This window comes from Pieris brassicae, chromosome 2 (assembly GCF_905147105.1).
Source record: "Pieris brassicae chromosome 2, ilPieBrab1.1, whole genome shotgun sequence".
NCBI classification, from domain to species: domain Eukaryota; kingdom Metazoa; phylum Arthropoda; class Insecta; order Lepidoptera; family Pieridae; genus Pieris; species Pieris brassicae.
Genome location: NC_059666.1, coordinates 22144264 through 22163334, shown reverse-complemented (window position 1 = coordinate 22163334; position 19071 = coordinate 22144264). Strand labels below are relative to the sequence as shown.

The 19071-nt window shown below is 35.9% G+C and overlaps 2 protein-coding genes across 2 annotated transcripts in view; both read right to left on the bottom strand.

Moving 5' to 3' along the window:
* Nucleotides 1–11817: 11817 nt before the first annotated feature.
* Nucleotides 11818–15196, bottom strand: LOC123720816. The gene is made up of 3 exons (XM_045677587.1): nt 15039–15196; nt 13434–13637; nt 11818–11989 (listed from the first exon to the last, which is right to left on the bottom strand). The coding sequence occupies exons 1-3, from the start codon at nt 15064–15066 to the stop codon at nt 11931–11933; spliced, it is 291 nt and encodes a 96-aa protein (XP_045533543.1). The 5' UTR covers nt 15067–15196; the 3' UTR covers nt 11818–11930.
* Nucleotides 15197–15969: 773 nt separating this feature from the next.
* The window catches only part of LOC123720840 (lysine-specific demethylase 3A), a 137070-nt gene continuing 133968 nt past the window's right edge, over nt 15970–19071 (bottom strand). Inside the window, exons 15-17 of the mRNA XM_045677629.1 lie at nt 18373–18586; nt 17659–18177; nt 15970–17526 (exon numbers count right to left, since the gene is read on the bottom strand). Coding sequence (XP_045533585.1) covers nt 16492–17526; nt 17659–18177; nt 18373–18586 — 1768 coding nt within the window. The 3' untranslated portion in view covers nt 15970–16491. The remainder of the gene's footprint in view (nt 17527–17658; nt 18178–18372; nt 18587–19071) is intronic.

Genomic DNA, 19071 nt, shown 5'->3' with positions numbered 1-19071 from the left:
TATTAAACATAAATAAATGTAACAAAAAGAGATAAATAAAGATTTAAGTTGGCGCCTGATAGTACTGGAGAGCTGGTGCTTTCCTCGCTCAACGAATAAATATCGCAATACAGCGAGCAAATGCTGCCAGCGTTATTAGTATACTACAAGGACCAACATTTTCAAATCTGTTTTAATTTTCTTTTATTTATTTTTAAATATTTTTATTATTACCAAGTAGGTTAAAATAGTAAATACTGTATATTTGATTGTAACGTTTAGGTTTTAATAAATATTATGTGACAAACTCCAATTATGGATAGGACAAAGACCGTCAAACATATACGAAATTATTTTTATGAAACCAAGGCAAATAATTTACCAAAACTTCAAACATATAAATGAATATTAATTCAAAAAGCAAAACGAATAATTAAATTATGAATACTCACCGACAATTAACAAAGCACAAAACTTGTTCATTTTAAAATATTATTTAAATAAACTTGAACTGTTCGCCGTTGGTCAATAGACTGGTGTCATTTTATAAATACTGTGTTTATAAATGAATCTTGTCTCGCGACTTTTTGCACTTGTATATCTTGTTTTAATAAACATGATGTAGCGAGTTGTCGATAGAAAACTGTTCAACTATACGATATTTGTTTACTTGTGTAGGAGAATGTTATCAAGTTATTTTCTAAACAATCTTGTTTTCATATCAATCTTCAAAGTTTCTCAAGGTCAACCTTTATTACAAATATTGAGCATTAGTAGTAGATTATAGTCTTATAACTTAAGTATGATTTTTTTAATGTTTTTTGATTGAATTAATGTCTTTTTTTCTTGACGTTCTTTATTCCGATTCATAATTTGATAAGTGTAAGCAACACTTCATGTATATGGAGCCGGAATTATTGTCCTCTTATTCATTACCATATTCAATCAAATTTCGCTGTTTCTACTTAACGTATTTCATTTGGCACTTTTGTCTTTACTTTATGTATTATATAGTTCAACTTTAATTTAATAATGTTAAAGTTAATGAATTTCTTTAAATTCTGCAATCAATCATCACAGTTATTCAGAACAGTATGTTTTTTAAAATATATTTCAACTGGCCGGCTTGCCTTGAAAATAAAGATTCATCGATAAAATATGAAGGAACAAAAACAACACTACTGTCAATAAATATGGAGCAACGTCATTCGATATATAACGTAAAGCCCCGAGAGAACTGATATAAGTTATCCTGTTCTCAAGAACAGGACTATAAACAAATTACAAATAGATTTATCAAGAATTTCTATTAGCTCGTAAATATGTATAGTTTAAAAAATACTATCCCTACACTAGAGGAGGACAATAAATAATAGTACTTCGAGTTTTAAGTCGGTTTTTAAGTAAAAACAATACCAGGTGATTAGTAGCTATACGGTACACCTCATATGTGCTAAATTGAATCGGGTTTCAATATATAAAAACACATCAATTTGTAATTAAAATTCAGTCAAAATTACCAGAGATATCTGACGAAGGTGCATGACGTGGGCGATCAAGAATATTTTTTATTCTGTTTTGAAAGGCAATCAAAAACTCAGATGGTCATTGTGGTATATCTACAGAATTATATTTATGCAAAACTGTAAAAGTATCCAATATAGTCAAAAGATTGCTGAGAGAAAAATAATGGAAAAAAGAGAGAGAAAGACCTTCCGGAACGTCTTCTTTGATGGGTATTGGATTGGAGCACACTTAGTCAACTAAGACTGTATTGTACGTCATACAAGTAAATTAGCCAGCCATTAGACGAATTGCTTACTTTTAATAAGATGATGCCTGTAAGATAGACAACCTAGCGAGACTGCAGCCCAGTCGCGCATGCATTTCCCCGCGAAAAAACAGTTTTACATAACACAACACGATCAGGCGTTTATTTTCTACAATATTATAAATATGAAATATCTGATGGTCAGAATTATATGGATATAAGTCTGAATTTGACCAGTCCAAATGTAGCTTTGATTAATCCTATAATAATATCATGGCAACATCTCTAAATAATGCCATTTAACATCAGGCGCTTCACAATACAGTCATTTAAACCAATATTTCAAAATTGAATTGACATTCCACATTCCTTATTAATTAAAACCATACCAAATTTAAAAGCCTACTTTTAAATGTTCCTTAAAACTTTATTATACTATTTGCGGTACACCTGACATTATTCGGTTGATTTTTTTAAAGATTTGTCAAACTCGTGAACCTCGTGTTGTGAGGCACGTAATAGATAGTTAAAGTATTAATGAACACAACCACAAGGTTTTCTATAATTCAGTCATCCTAGATCTTAGTGAGTCACTGCGTATTTTACAAGCAATACTAACGTCAACGTTTGTGGGAATTCCTTTTTCGCAAGACCAATTTATTCGTGTAAATTTCTAAAATGGTCATATTTTGTTTGTCATTCCTTATAACGAACTTAAATGTAAGTAAGTCTACATTTCCGAGGGCTTCCGTGACGTACGAGGCGTGTTGATCTAGGATTCTTGATAAAACAATAATTGGAGGATACAGAAGACAATTACTTACTATTTTAGAAACTTTGGCGGACCCATGTGTCTTGTTCAACCCTCGTGAGTCGTGTGCTGCTACTCGATTGTGAGGAAGTTGCATGGATCTGGTTAGCGCTGCGCGTTCATTAGTATATGATTTTCCACATTTTACCATGTGTGATCTTTGAGAGTAAAAATTAAATAAATACATGACTAATAAAACAGTCGTTATCAGTAGCATGACCCAGACAAATCTACGTCTGCCCAAAGCCCAAAACAATGATATAAAAGAAGTTGGGTACTTCACAGAGCATGAAGCGTTTTAATGGGTTTATAAATTTGGGTTCGACAGCGATCTATGTTCCTATATAAATAAATTGGGCTTTTGGGCAATGTCCATGATAAAGTATAATGATTTAATTCGTTCGTTTAATATGATGTATTGTTTGTTTTAGCATCTATACTTTTGCTTTGGGCCATTAATCACACCTAAGTAGACATAGTTCTCATTTGAAAGGCGCTGTTATCAGTGTCCTCCGGCGGTGGCAAAGGTTATCAGTGACCGCGCCCACTTCCCCTCTATCGTCCATCCCGAAGCAAGCTTGGAACTCTACTGATGCAGTAAGCCAACAAATCTCTACCAAATAACATTGGTTCATTATCACTCCATTAAAAAGTGCAAAAGTGCACGTAAACAAACATTAGAGTAAGGAATAACTTACAGCGCAGCGTTGGTGGAAATGAAAAGCTGGGGGATTCTATACTTTATCATTTTTGTTGGTAAGTTTCTTTGTAAAATAATATTTGAGAAATTTGTTATGTCCTCTGCTCCGATTTTTTTTTATATTTGTCGAGTGTTTTTGCAATAAAATATAGCGTTTCTTATACACCACTACAACCGTATCTATAGAAATATTATGCTTGAACATATTCTCATACAATTACCGGATTTATTGATCATTTATAAAATTAATTATGAAATCTGACAACTCGCAAAATATGCACAAATTTCCACTTCCATATGTGTCAGAAACAAAGATGAAAGCCAGACTTATCTCTAAATCTTTATTATTGTTTTTATTTAAGTAAAATCTTTTTAGATCAACCTGAAATTACCACATTTAATGGCTTATTGAGTGCTTCAAAGCAGTTGTAGTATCTTTTAACTCTACTTGACATTATTATTAGGAATTACTAAAACATTTTTATGTCAACCAAAACTATCTATTTACCACGCAACTGCCGAAGTAACTCCGATAATTTCCCGAGTGTTAACAATTTCGTAAAAACGCTGTTTCAGTTTAACAGGAATTAAAGAAACGAATGTGGCAGTGTAATAAGTTCGATTTAAGTTATAAATACGTCAAAACGAAATCTAAATTAAAGTTAAACAAATAATTTATTTGTTTAATTTTTCATGTTGAATGCAACGAAACATTTATGGTTATCAAACGATTGCACTTTTTTGCGTGATTGCGTGATTTTTGCCCTATGATCTATATTGATTGTCTTGATACAGAGTTTCCTAACTTTTGATATACCACTAAGGAAAAGGGCGTCCATACATTTTCTATATGTTTTAGTTTTTTGAATATTAATAAAGTATTAGACCCACAGTTAGTCATGAAAATAACTATCAGGCAAGCTCCATTGTATCCGAAACGCTTTTTATGATCATATTGAATGGGATTAAAATGAAGTTTCTATAAAATTAAAAGTTGAATATACGTAGAAAAACACTGTCTATCTTTAATATACAGACATACTACATTTTCAGTAGATATGTCCTTAGAAATCCTATCCTCCTTGATCCCTAACCAGCTCACTATACATTGTGGTGGGAAATATCAAATAATTTGTCGGCATTTTCGATGAAACCTTGTCGGCTTGTTTATTCTAGTTATACGAGCGGTGTTCAATAAGTGATAACAATAGCCCTTAGAAAGAAAAATACTAAATACTGGCATTACATTTAATTATTAAAAATCATTCGTCTTTCGTTTTCATTAATTCTTATTTCGTCATGTCATTTGTTCTTATTTCGTGTTCAGTTTTTTTTTCTATGGAGCTGGTAAATGAAAACTTGAGAGGAAGATTAGGGGTTCCTGCTCTTTCATACTCTACAGCATTGGTGTGCGGGGTTCAAGCGAGTAAGAACTTCTATTAACGACGACCCCGCACGGGACGCCGTACATTGGTAGTGACTTAACAAATCATTGTCGTGGCACATTGTCGTGTTAGTCTTTGTTTTATAGCAGAAAAAAATTCTTATGTGTCCATAATATTATACAGAACTATTTGGCTATTACATTAAAATACCGCATCCGCACACAACTCCAGATTTGCGATGGTTGTGATTCAAGAAGCTGGCTTTCAGTGAATGGAACATCCTCGATATTCACTGGACCTAGTTTACTCCCACTACTTCAGTTTTTGAGTTAAAGGAAAATATCAGGGACTATAAATTTTCAGCTTTAGCAAACAGAAACACATAGTTTGTAAACCTCAATAAAATATTTAGTAACTCCTCTAGTGGTTTCAATTCTTAACAAAAAGTACGTTTTAGTTGCAAATTAAACAAATCTTTCTGTCTGATATTGGTGACCTCGACCATATATTCTTTTCTTGTTCCCAATATGACTGCACCTCTTTTCTGTATTCCTTACAATTACTGCATTCTTTTTCCGACTAAAATCTCCTGTCTTTTTTATTATCCTTTATTGTATTATAATGTATTATCTTCTTTCATAATCAATAATAATATTAAGATGTAATATGTTTATGTACATATTCTGTTTTAACTAGCTTGTCCCTTTGTTGCCTTTTGATATCTTCGTTTATTTTTTCTCGCGTGTAGTTTCCCAATCTTATATTGTATTATATTGTATAGCAATCCATTACATAGAAAAAAAATATATCTGTCGTTTAGATGATTTAAAAAATACAAAATACTCTTTTGATAGTTTATTCTCAATAAATAGTTTAGACTTAGACCGTATGGCGACTTGTTCTAAGGGTTATCACGCAAGGTTCACGCTGACTAGGCTCACTTTGACAGAGATAAACTTTGGCCGACGCATTTTAAATTCTATCTACATATGTATTTCTATTATTTTTATACAGAAAGTTGTTTTAAATAAATTATGACGTGTTTTTGATTAATGATTATTTCTTACTTTCGTAAAAGTTTATTTCTGATTGAAATTAAAACAATTATCAGGACAATAATTACACAATTTTATATCTGATATATATTTTTTTTAAATATACATATTAAGTATTTTTGATTACGTTCTATCATTCTCTCATCAATCTCTTCAATCTTCATCTATCAACTTAATACAATTTTTAAACAGACCAAAGAACGGAAATCCTATAGCTATGAAATACAAATTTCTGAATTTCATGTTTATCATTTTTTGATTTCTAATGAGACAAAAGACGTATAATATTTCTCAACTAGCTTTTATAAGAAAATTTAGTTATTTTTACTATTTCACTTTACTCCACCGCCGTTTAAACATTCCCTGAACTTTCATAAATATTTCTAGATCATAATTAGGCAAATCGGTACAGCCATTCTTGAGTTTAACGAGACAAATGAACAACATTATATATAAAGTTTATTATTAACACTGAACACTGGCTACCATTACCAATAGTACATACAAATATATGTTAAAAGCGACCTCATTAAAGGATGCTTCCTCGTGAATCAGCAGGATATACATATGATATCAGTTTATTACAATTCTCACGCTTTATTTTATTATACTCGACAAACTAATTTTGTTATAGCTTGGAGGTAGCGTCTCTAGACACGCAAGGTTCTTGTTCTTACTAATACCAAACAATCGAGCAGTGCGACCCTGAGGTCATAGATTCGATCCCCGGCTCGTACATTAGATCGACCGGTAAAGGAAAACATCGGGAGGAAACTGGCTTGCCTTTCATCAAAAAGTCGACGTCGTGCGTTAGGCACAAGAGGCTGATCACCTACTTATTAGATTAACAAATGATCATGAAAGAGATACAGGAATCTGAGGCCCAGACCTAAAAAAGGTGGTGGCCGTAGGGCCGTAGCGACTGCTTTTATTTTAATACCAAACAATATTTTTTTGGAGAATCTCATGAACTCTCCTTTTTACTCTCTGAACCAACAAAAAAGGCTTACCTAAAATAATACTTAAGAATAATGTATTTAAACCATAATTGTATCGAGTTATTCACACGTAATCGAATTAATACGCAGTATAGATGAGATCACAGGAACATTAACGTACAAATAATTCTGATTAGATACGGGGTCACACAAAACAATAATGGAAAATAAACAATCGACGCTCCAATTAATTTATCGCATAAAGCGGCAGATTTTCACGTAGTAGGTAACTTTCCTGTTTAATTTATATCGGTTTATTTTCAATCGTGTGAACGAGGTAGAGTTTCTTCTCTTCTGCCACAAATAATGGTGCAGTGTTGCTGCACTGAAGTTTGTACGAAAAATTCCAATATCAATATAAATGAATTTATGATATTTTTATGACATTGTTTAGTCTTGGAGTTGGTGGAGAAGAATGCTGAAGGTAGAGAGAGATGGAGACAGTTGGAGGAGGCCTATACTTTATTAGGTCCTTGAAAATAAAAACCATTTCTGTAATAAATTTTAAGTGTGTGTATCTGTTGCAAAAGTGGATCAAGGATTTTTCAAGGAATAAATGAGATTTAATTATTATTCTCTTGGATAAAGGCTCAACCCTCACTGGGCTTCTAAACCAAGATAAATGTAGCAATCCTATTATAAAAGATTTTAAGACATTAACCAAGTTAAATTTTGATTTAATGTTTAATTTGTTTTCCAGCCTTAAAAGAAGCACAGTCGGCGAATCTTCGAATAGTGGGGCCCGTCTACTTCACTCAAGACAATGAGATGGCAGTGGACCCTAAGGCCCCATTGCCACCTGGAGTGGTGAGGGCCCGGGTTCAGGAAGGGGTTCCTCCTCCGCTCTGCGCAGGCAGATGTGCCTCACCACCAGCAGGACCTGTCTGCGCCTTCGATGCTACAGGAACAGCTAGAACATTCGCCACTCTGTGCGAATTGGAAGCTGTTTCGTGTCGAGAAAGTACATGTAAGTATAGAAAGGTGTTTGTATGTACGAAACGCCAATCACCGTTTACAGACTCAATAATATAAGAGAGAATGCGTATATATGGGTGTGTATATAAAACAAAAGACAATCTGACATTGTGTCTCCAGTTCAATAAAATTTAAGCCCTCCAAAATGGTTAGAACAATAAACCTTTACAGTCAAATCGCCTTCAGTGCAGGTTGGGAAACACTGCGTTACAATGTCGATAAGTAATCCTGACAACCCTGGATTGTACGTATAAATAGTGAACATTGACTGACATGTGATTGTCGTTACGTTTCTTAACATCTCACCCATCGGGTCCATTTAATACTTTTTCGAAATCGAATGGTCTGCATTCTTACTTCTAAAGTGTCCTTTTGTCTCTTTGTGTCTTATGTTAATGCGAAAACAATGCAATTAGAGGAATATATTTTTTATGAATAAATATGTGTGAACAGATTCCACTGGGTAGTCATCTTCTTCTTTCGTTCTCCTTAAAAATAGAAGATTACCTTATTTTTACGCATTTTGTCTGGGCCTCAGATTTCTGTATCTGTTTCATGATCATTTGTCAATCTAATAGGCAAGTAGGTGATCAGCCTTCTGTGCCTGACGCACGCCGTCGACATTTTGGGTCTAAGGCAAGCCGGTTTCCTCACGATGTTTTCCTTCACCGTACGAGCTAATGTTTAATGCGCACATAGAAAGACAGTCCATTGGTGCACAGCCAGGGATCGAACTTACGACTCTCTCTCTCGACTCTCAGGGGTGAGAGTCGCACGCTGAAGCCACTAGGCCAACACTGCTCCATTGTTAATTATTATACTTTAAACTCACTTAAAGAAGAGAGCCTTAAAGGATCTTTTACATTCAAAGGAGCACATCAGCATCAGTAATTTTCTCCCGATAAAGTTTGATAACGCCTCAAAATAGACTGCAAACGAGGGTTCAATAAATCAAAAGGTTTAAAATAGAATACGATATCGTAACCCATATTTAGATTTTATTCATATATAACGACTTCTACGAGAATATTAATCAAGCAAATATTGTTGTAGCTTGCATCGACTTTGCGTCCATAACGTGATGTTAAATTTATATAGGCGACACGAACAGTGTAGGCTTGGTTTAAGCGTTAATGCTTTGGTAATTCTCAAAGTTTGCCGCGCACCACCACTATGTGGAACTAGCCCACTGAAGTATTTCCGAACAAATTCGATCTTCGTCCTTCAAGAAAAGACCGTACCAATTCTTGAAAGGCCAGCAACGCACTTGCGAGCCTTCTGGCAATGTGAGTGTCCATGGGCGGCGGTATCACTTACCATGAGAATTGCCCGTTTACCTTCTATTACTTAAAATAAAAGAATTTGTACTGAAACTGGAACTGGCATGCCTTAGTCGCGTGTGTCAAGAAATAATTGATCAAACACATCCAGAAATCTGTATCAGAAACTCAAAGGCGAATATAGTTGTATGATCCTTTTAATGACATTATACAAAACCAAGGAAAACTTACCTAAGTAAAACATTACAACACCATGAATATTTCTATATTTGCGTTGTAACAAATTCATCTAGATATTGGACATGATATTGCGGCTATCATATCCAGTGGCAGATTTACCAGCAGGCTGGTAGGCCGGAGCCTAAGGTTTTTGGGGCGGCAAATTTGAGGAGTGAACTTCTTTTATTACCTCCTAGAAATCAAACAGATTTTGACGTTTTCTGATGTATTACAGATATAAGTCTGCAACAAATTTTGCCGATGACTTTCCCCTATCACTTGTACATTTTGTGCAGCAAATATCCATATTCTAGAGTAAAACAGTTAGTTCGCCGCCCCCAACCAGTACCACCTCGCCTCCTCTGCGCCCTCAGCTCACTTATTTAAGAGCGAAATTGCAGAAAATCTATTTCCTTCTCCTAATCTTACTTATACATGTCAGTCCTACTATTGGTTGGAGACTGCAAACTAGACGGTGTGTGTATAATTTTGTGCTCAAAAATCAAACCAAAAATATATTTTATTTGCAATGTCAACGAAATTGTTTTTTTTTTTTTTTTTTTTAATAATTTTATGGCCTGGTAACGAGACCTTTAAGCCAAAACGAAATTGTTATATAGTAAAAATAATCTAGGACATGACTAACTGGAGTCATAGTTTTCGCAGTATTGTCTTTCTTTCGTCTGACTTTCAATAGAACTTTAACTGTAACGCAAATTTAATTTAAAATTATTTAATTACAGATTACGCTATCACAGGATTGGGGGAGTGTTGATAAGAGAAGATGCGTCCAAATTTAAAGTATTGTTTTTTTAAATTAAGTATTTTCAATTTTTTTATGAATCTAATAACTTAATGTTATTCTGGTAATTGATACTTGACATGTTCCAGAGACATTTCATTGATAGGCAGTGCAACTTTGTAAGAGGTTACCGATTAGATAACGCTCATTTTAATTTTGTAGTACGAAGGCTAACATAAATGACTATTGCAATTGTAGTCGATTTGATGAAGTCTAGAGTAAAAATTTTGCTATTTGGAAATTGAGTTTCTATACGATAAGCTGATAGTAATAACTGGTAATTGATATAGAGGTTATGAAATCAAATTCCAGTGTATTTAAAAAAAATATTACACAGAATAAAAAAGTGTGATGTTTTTCAACTCCTGTACTATTCCTATTCTGCCATAAATACTTTATAATAATCAGCCAAAGTTGGCCTTTACTTGTAAAAATCATGAGTATGCAAGACTACTGAACGCGAAGAGCATAATTTTTATAAATATAAGACATACCGCGAAAGCAAACACGATGATCACAGAACAAAGAGCGCGCCGTCCCAGCCGGGCCCGATAGACTGATTTACGGACTGTAGAATCTCAAGACATCAACTACCTTCCAGATTTAGGATTATTATGTGCATACAAATTAAAACTATAATTCACCGATCACACGTGACGCAATTTTTCCAAACCCCCACAAAACCAGCGGTCTATTTACACTAAATTTTCGGTGAGCCCAAACTCCTATATTCAGGCAATTATTAATTCAACTTAAGTATGCATTTGTCGTATATAAAACGTTTTTCGAATCAAGATATGATTCCATTTAGATTAATAATTCTATTTATTCTACCAATTATGTATATTAATTAATGTCCGACCTATATTACAATAAAATTTTCATGTAATCATTTTAAATGAAGTTTTTTATTTAAAGGGAAGTCATTAAAACTAAGTAAATCACATGAGATAAAGCTCGTTAACGGAAATCTGTATAAACAATTTTTATTACTTTCACATTTGCAATATTTCAACTTCATGCCGATAGATGGCGCTAAAATGCAATCATTTGAATAAAATCTAACAAGTATTAAAATGTTATCTGTTCAAGTTTATGTAGCAGCGAAATGCCTTCTGAAGTAAATAAACGTAACTTGACTTGACATTCAACTGACCATATCGATATCACAAATATTTTGTGTTTATAATATATAGATTGACTTGACATTCGCACCAAACAATCTAATTTAATATAACATGTATTATTACTCGTCAGATAGGTACATTGTGTTCCATACTTATGCAGTTGGTGTATCTAGAAAACCGGAGTCCTTCAGTTATACACTAAACACTTATTGTATTTTCGATTTGAAGCTGCTTTGTCTGCTAGAAGTGCCTTAGAGTTTTGATGATCGGTCAGACAGTGAGTGACCAAATTAAGAAATTACGACTAGATATGGTTATTAAACTGCTGGTTCAAATTGAATGAAATGTTTACACAATCCCTGCTTGATAACTGAATTCAGGCTTATAATTTTATACACAACGAAGTTATAGGGGATAACAAATTGCCTGAACTGCTTCGAGAAAGGAATGGTACGGTCGTGTCGCTGTCTTGCTCGATTTGGCGTGATGCCACCACCACCTCAGATTATTAAGTCGTGTTTCTTAGGTAACAATAGATGGTTAATGATAGAATATGTAAAAACAGAAGGAAGATGTGAACTGTTCCTTCAATCTTAAGAAACCTTTGGAATCAAAGCACGGAACTGACTGGCATGAGGTTTAGCAGCCAGAATAACTTTGTGAGAGCGATACTGACTGAATTATATATAGAGGTCGGTTTAAACTTAAACAAATGTAAGCTTTAAAATATTTTATTCGCGTCAAAAAGAGGAAAAAAATCTTGTTAAAGAAACCATAAATAGAAAAACTAAAAACGAGTATTTCATGTGTAAACGGCCTTTGCGCATCTTATGAAAGGCGGATACCGTCGGAGCCCTTGCATTCTCCCTTACTTATCTTCTGTAGAGCTGGAAAAATAAGGTTTTATATAAAAAAAATTAGCAGTTGTGCGAACTATATTATCTATCCATTTAAGGTTTTATATATATCCACTGGTTTTATACCAGTTAAGATGAGATTTGTCAAGTCTGTGTTTTTAATACTTAAACTATTATTACACGGCTACAGTGATGTGATCTACATAGTAATAATAATAATTAATAAATAGAAAATATAAACAAATTTAAAAAGTTTGGTCCCTGTGCGCAGTGTACCTTTAACGCTGGCATTTCCTCACAGTATTTATATACTTTAAATTCGTTGAGCGAGGATTGTAGACGGATATACCGGCGCCAACTTAAATCTTTAAGTTATATTTCCTCACTAATAACCCGTTTCTCAAAAGCGTATTGAATTTGAAATAAATTACATTTGGCGTTAAATCTCTTAAAAATCTTTCAATAAACATACAAACATAAGGAAGTCACACATTATCTAGATTTCAATACATAAGGTTAATGTAATTCAAGGTGAGTAAGGCATAAACAAAGCCTAATGGCCGCAACGCAACAGTGAACATGCACTATTATGGAAATCATGACTCATTTCGCAGGATTCATCAAAAACATTTTTATTCGAGGTGAGCCTTTGTTTCATATATATACAAATGCCTATGATAAAACATATAACTCTTTAACATATCGTTCTCTAGGTCCATTCGTCCCAATCTGACATATTTAGTCTACTGTATATAAAGAGAAAGCTTTTATAATTGTCTTTTGTTAAAATAGCTTTTACACATTAAGAAAAACACTTTTTGAACGGATTAAAGCTATGTATTATTATTAAAACTTATAGTTATATACATTATTCTAAATTTAAAATTTTTTCCGACGTTTCGCGTACTTTTCAGTGTGCATGGTCACGGTGACTGAAGACGAAAGGTGTTAAGTGTCAAAAGTATCACAGCTGCAGAGAATGTTGTTTTATCTGTATTTATTGCCCCGAAGTTGGTATCGACTAACGGCATCTTTTAGTTTTATAATAATGCATAGCTTTAATCCGTTCAAAAAGTGTTTTTCTTAAGCTTTTATAGTTGTTTTTATCGAATAGAAAGCAAACGGGCAAGAGGCTCACACGATGTTAAGTGATACAACAGCCCATGGACACTCTCAATGCCAAAGAGCTCGCATACAAGTTAAGTAATAACAATTAAAGATAACAAACGGATTCATTCTCCCTAACATGCGAGATCTTTTTTAAGTCTCAAAAGACATTGCTTTTTTATATAGTCGGACATAATATCAAAGAAAAACTTCTTTCTTTATATTGAAACACCAAGACTTTCTTGCTGAAAAACGGCGTATTTTTACTTAAATAATTGTCCGAATTTAACTCGTTTTAGTTTGGTCATTTCTGCTAACTGTTTTCGGTCTGAAAAATAATTTTAAAACATCTAAGAGATACACTTACTTTCTTTGTTCTCGCAGTTATAATTGTTCAGAACACACTCGCTACCAAACGATTTCGGCTTCTCTCCCTGTTTTCCGGCGCAAATTGGCTCAAATTTGGCACTGCCGCAGTCGTGCAAACAGGCCTTCTTGCGTGCCGCTTCTGCCTTCAGCTGCTTCAGGTCTGGCTTGTCAGGACGGCAAGAAACTGCCACGATTACCGCCGCTGAAATAAATCATCATAACTGTAGTGGTTTAGGCGTTCGATTCATGATATTGCTTATTTCTATACATGTTTAGTGTTATGAAGATATACTGGAGTCACATATTATAAATGTATATGTTTGTAACCATAAAAATATAAAGAAATGTAACCATTTCCAAAATGCTTTCACGATTGTATAGCCTATATTTAAATCCCCATAAATGAATGCTGCTAATTTATTATTACTAATTATGAGGTAAATAAGTCCTTCCAAAGCACGTAAGTCATATTAAAATGAAGTTGGAATCTCCCTTATACTGTAGTTGGAATAACACCAAAAATCATTTGGAAGTAAATTCAAAAATTTTAGTTTAGAACTCATAAACTTTCTTATAAACAATAAAAACTGTAACGAACACGTTTAATTCATTAAATCATACATTTCATACAAAAGACCTTCCCACGTAATTCAACAATTTAAATCTCATTCCAGTAATTCAACAAGACCTTGTACTAGCGTTTATTCGACAAGGGTCAGCAAATTAGCTTATAAGCACAGGAAGACGAGTTGCTCTAGCTATTACTAGTTTATTGAAGAAATTACGTGCTACGGTGGAGTTTGAATCTGGTTCACTGGAGATCCGGACAATTGAAATTTGTGTTTTTATTACGTAATTCATCTGTATTGCGTAGGCTTAAACAGTATTGTAAACCGTGCCAAATATATATAACTATTTTTCGGCTTGCCCGAATTTATAAGAATTAGTCTTTATAACTGTTTAGTATAAATGATAAATGGTTCACTTAAAACAATGTAGAAGGTTTGGTTTTATATATTATCTCAGAGTAAGCCGAAACATTCATTGTACGCCTACATATTCTGATAAAACTTTATACACATGCAGTTAATGAGTGTAAACTAAATTTCTTTTTACGGATGCAACCAGAATCTTTCTGTAATTGATCCAGTGCGAATACTTTGTAGCTTTGTCCTTTTGTTGTTTTTTGCACATCTGTTTCACAAAAATCTGTTTGTTCGCGGGGTTCGAATGCACGATTAGCTGACAATCACATATGCAATACGCCAACACTGTCCCAGTCATATATTTCACGTAATTTTCTCCAAACACCATTATGCATAAAAACCGCAAACATTTATTACTGATGTCGAATTAAAACGAGGCTTGTAGCATAAACAATATTAACAAACGAACTATTTACTTAAATCGTATAAATCAAATAGCTTTCATAAGAGCATTGGTCCACGTACATAATATATAAACAACAGATAAAAAATAATCGAGTGTTAATAATGCAAATCATTGGAAAGTTAACGTTTATAACTGTAGGTATTTGTTAGCTAATTTTTATTAAATTGCTAGATATGATAAATTAAAAATGTATAATTTGAATGAAACTCACCAAACAAGAAAATAGTTAAAGCCTTCATGTTGTGTAATGCGCTTGTTGATCACTAAAGGAAATCTAAAGGTGAACTAAGCGAGGTGGGGGTCAGAGTCGTTTTATATCAGAGCATTTTTATCACGTCACTTTGGAGTCTGTAACCCGCAGACTTGTTTCTCGTTTAATGCCCTCACTCGAGACTTAAACAGTAATACATTTACAACATTATATTCTAAATGATTCTATTATTGTAACCCATTTTTGTATTATTAACTATTTAAAATAATTGGCAAAATAGGAATGTTTAAAATCGTATGATTTATGTGACACATAACGTGTGTTATGTAGATTAAATCTATACTATATAAGTGTTTTATTTGCATAAATTATAATTATAATGTTAACGAATTGTTTTGTTCAATAGTTTAACGCCTAGCAATTATCAAGAACAATCAGTTTTAATTTTAAATAAAATAGGAAATCGTAATAAAAATATGTCTTTATTTAATATAATAAATATTATTAATCGAGTGGCGCTACAACTTTAAATAGGTCTAGGGCTTAGATTGCGTCAGATATTTCATTCGTAATTTTTTAACAGGGCCCTACTTCGTTTGATCACCTGATCAGCCTTCTAATTATCTAGTTTAACACTTATTACACTGCCCTCTAGCGTCGAATAGGGAGACTAGGTCAAACACAACTTCATATTTCTACTTTTGGACCAGAGATGGCGCTAGCTGTTTACATAATTGAACAATTTATCTAGTAAATAGATTTTGCCGACTTCCATTCTATTAACTATTTTAGTCTTAGACCTAGACAAAATAAAAGTTGCCAAGAACCAACGCATGCCAATCGTCTTTTATGTTATGTGCCATATATTAATTTTTTTATATTATTATTATTCTTTTCCATAATAAAAACAAGGAGAAATAAAAGCCACTCATAATATAAACATCTTTTTTTATTCCAACTTATAACCATACATAATATACACAGTACAAAAAAAACTTGCTTTCTTCTAATACAGCAGTAGCAGCAGGACAAAGTAAAATCGTCCCACATTTCACTATTCATTCCGCAACGAACTAACCGAATTGAGAACTCTAACGTAGGATGAACTTATCTACACGCCGCGTTTAATGTACATTGCTCGGAGCGATACGTTTATTTCAATACAATAACTTAAATTACAAAAGACTTCTTAATATGTACTCGATGGAATTCGAATTAAAGATTTACACAATACGTACATCACTAACGCTACGATTAAGCCGTATTAACCGGAAAAGTTTGTATTTCGATAAAGGAACATAAAACATCCACGTCTCGATATCACCGTACTCAGACTAATTTCATCTCCGCGGACGCCCGGGTCCACCTCGTCCTCCCAATCTTACGTTAAATGCTGAACTAACGATAACGTTACGTTCGAAGTTGAGATCAAATGCGAGCCTCGCTCCGGCCCTCACTTCTCTTCCAGGGCTTCCTCGAGGCAGCAGAGGGAGTCCTTCACCGCGTGGTACACGATGTTCTTGATCTGCAGCTTGTCCTCCTTGTTGGCGTGCTGCCGGGACAGCCGCCGGAACTGCTGGGCCAGCTCGAAGCAGCGCGACACGTTCTCGGGGGACACGAAGTCCTCGGCCACCTTGATGCAGTCCAGCAGATTCCTCACCTGGTGAGGGGCGCCGGCCGGGACGAACACGGCGTCGCCGGGGCACTGGAGGATGGCGTAGCCCTCGACGCCGTACTCGCGGTAGAGGCGCTCCCTCAGAGCCGCGTCCAGGTACCAGGTCTGGTCGTGGACGGGGTCGTGCTGGGCGCGCGGCCTGGCGCCCCGCTCCAGCTCGGCCCTGACTAGGAAATCGCGGATCTTGTCCGCGTCTTTAGCCGCGTAGATGTGCCACAGGGCCGCCGGCGGCTTGACCCTGGCCCTCTTGCGCGACAGCACGTCCACGCCGGCCTCCTCGGCGGCTCGGGAGGCCTCTCGGGCCCTCTCCGGGGCGTCGGCCGGGGCGCTCGCGTGGACCATGACGTTGACGGCGTCGCTGACGTCGAGGTGAAGGTTCGTGGTGCCTCCGGCCCCTCCGTACGCCGTGTACATCTTCGGGCCGAGGTCGGGTCTGACGAAGCATTCGGGCAATCGGGCCGCGAGGTTAAGTTTCCCGTTCCGCGACGTGTATTCGCCGAGAGGGAGGACTCTCATGAGATCGTCGAACCTCGTCGGGAGTAATTCGGCGAAGTCTTCGCCCGGAGGCCAGTCCTTGAGCTTGAGGACCATGGGGGCGCCCCGTTCGTCCCTCAGCCGCTTGGCGGCCAGCTGGAATCCGTCCCAGAATTTGCTTCCGGGCTGGTTGGGAACCACCAGTCCCGAGGCGCAGTTGACCAGGTCCACCCGCGTCTCTCCGAAGTCTTGCGAGAAACTCTCGGGCGACCACAGGTCTTTGTCGAGAAGACTAGACACGTCCGACACGAGAACGGGCTGACCACGTTTCCATTGGTCCTGGAATAAATAATAAAATAAGTTAAATAACATAATTCTTTGGAAAGACTATACTTGACCCAATAATGAGCTAGATTTTCCCTTCACCTAGAGTGAATAAAATAACGTTATGAAAGGTATTTATTTATTTACCTGGAAAGGCTTATAGTTTCCAGCGTGCGCGGGATCCGTTAAATGTAGGAGCTTTCCGTCACAGAGCCAGGAATGAGGGACATCAGGGTACAGCACCTTGGACTCCGTCAGGGTCATGATGCGAATGGGCAGTTCTTCCCTTCCTCGGCCCCTCTCATACCGTTTCACTACGTTGGATAACGCAAACGGTTTGGTCTCATCGTCGTCCTTTTTATCATCAATGACGCTAGATATTACATCATCCAGCAAATCGTTCTTGTTCTTCTTCTGCTTCTTCTTGGGTTGGGTGTCTCCTCCTTCGGGCGCCGGTCGTATTAATAATTCCCGGAGCGTCGAGTAGTTCCCGCTTTCCTCCGAGTCGGACGAGCTCGAGTCGGACTTTTCAGACTTGAGATCAGTTTTGATAGGAAGGTCGGAGAGCCAGCTGACGATGGAGCTTCCGGTCTTTCCGTTCTCGGACTTGACCGGCGAACCGTTTGTCGGACTGTTCTCTTCTTTGACGTTTTCTTTTTTGATACTCTGTAAATGGGAAATTTCATGTTAGCTTAGCTTAGCTTATAGCTTATGAAAGCCACACGTTCCTCATATTTATTTTTAGTGGTAAAAACTACTACTTCTATCTTTATAGTTACACAGATATTAACTCGGCACATGCTATGTTAGATTTACACAGCTTTGTTTTTTGTGATTAGTTGGTAAACTTTGAAAAATTACCTTTTGCAAAGCCCGTTGTAACAGCAACCTGGCGGCCGCTTTTTGATGAGATGGGGGTTCCGTGTTGTAGCCACATCCGCAAGACGGTAAAGAGAAGGATGCTCGTATTCTATGAGCACGGGCCGCAGCCGCCACGAGTGCCCCACCAGCCGCTATCTGGGTCAGGAGTAGGCGACGCGCAGGATGGGCCCCGCCCGATGTGCACGTTAGCCAGCTGGAGGGAAATATAGGTTATTAATATATTTTTGTCATATATATGAGCATAAACTCAAATTGCATCAGTACGATCACATATTGTATGGACAAGAAGAAAGTCAGCCGTTTGTGCCAGACACAAGTCGTCAGTTTTTCGGAAGTAAGAGCAAGCACTAACTGAGGAATAGAAAGAGAAACCCCTGGTGCAAGGCCACGATTTGAACATTAAATGTGATTCGCATGATTAGGCCAAAATGCTCGCATATTTTCACACAAATTTGACAGGGATAGGGACTGTTCATTTAGAAATATATTTACCTGAACCACAGACGACGTTAACATGCTTATAGATAATAATCAGTTGGAGTTACTAGTTTATTCGAGGATTTAACTATTTTATTAAAGAATCTTTTCCTATAATTATTATTATTCATACATCATATATGGATTATTTATTTTGAAATTTTGATTTATAATACATATGTAACAGCGGTCTACACTCCC

What these genes read in the sequence shown, in the direction of transcription:
- LOC123720816 (XM_045677587.1), bottom strand. Translation starts at nt 15,066, where the DNA reads ATGAAGGCTTTAACTATTTTCTTGTTTG. An exon ending in TTTAACTATTTTCTTGTTTG is followed by an intron (nt 13,638 to 15,038) that starts GTGAGTTTCATT and finishes GATTTATTTCAG; the next exon opens with CGGCGGTAATCGTGGCAGTT. An exon ending in TAACTGCGAGAACAAAGAAA is followed by an intron (nt 11,990 to 13,433) that starts GTAAGTGTATCT and finishes TTATTTTTCCAG; the next exon opens with CTCTACAGAAGATAAGTAAG.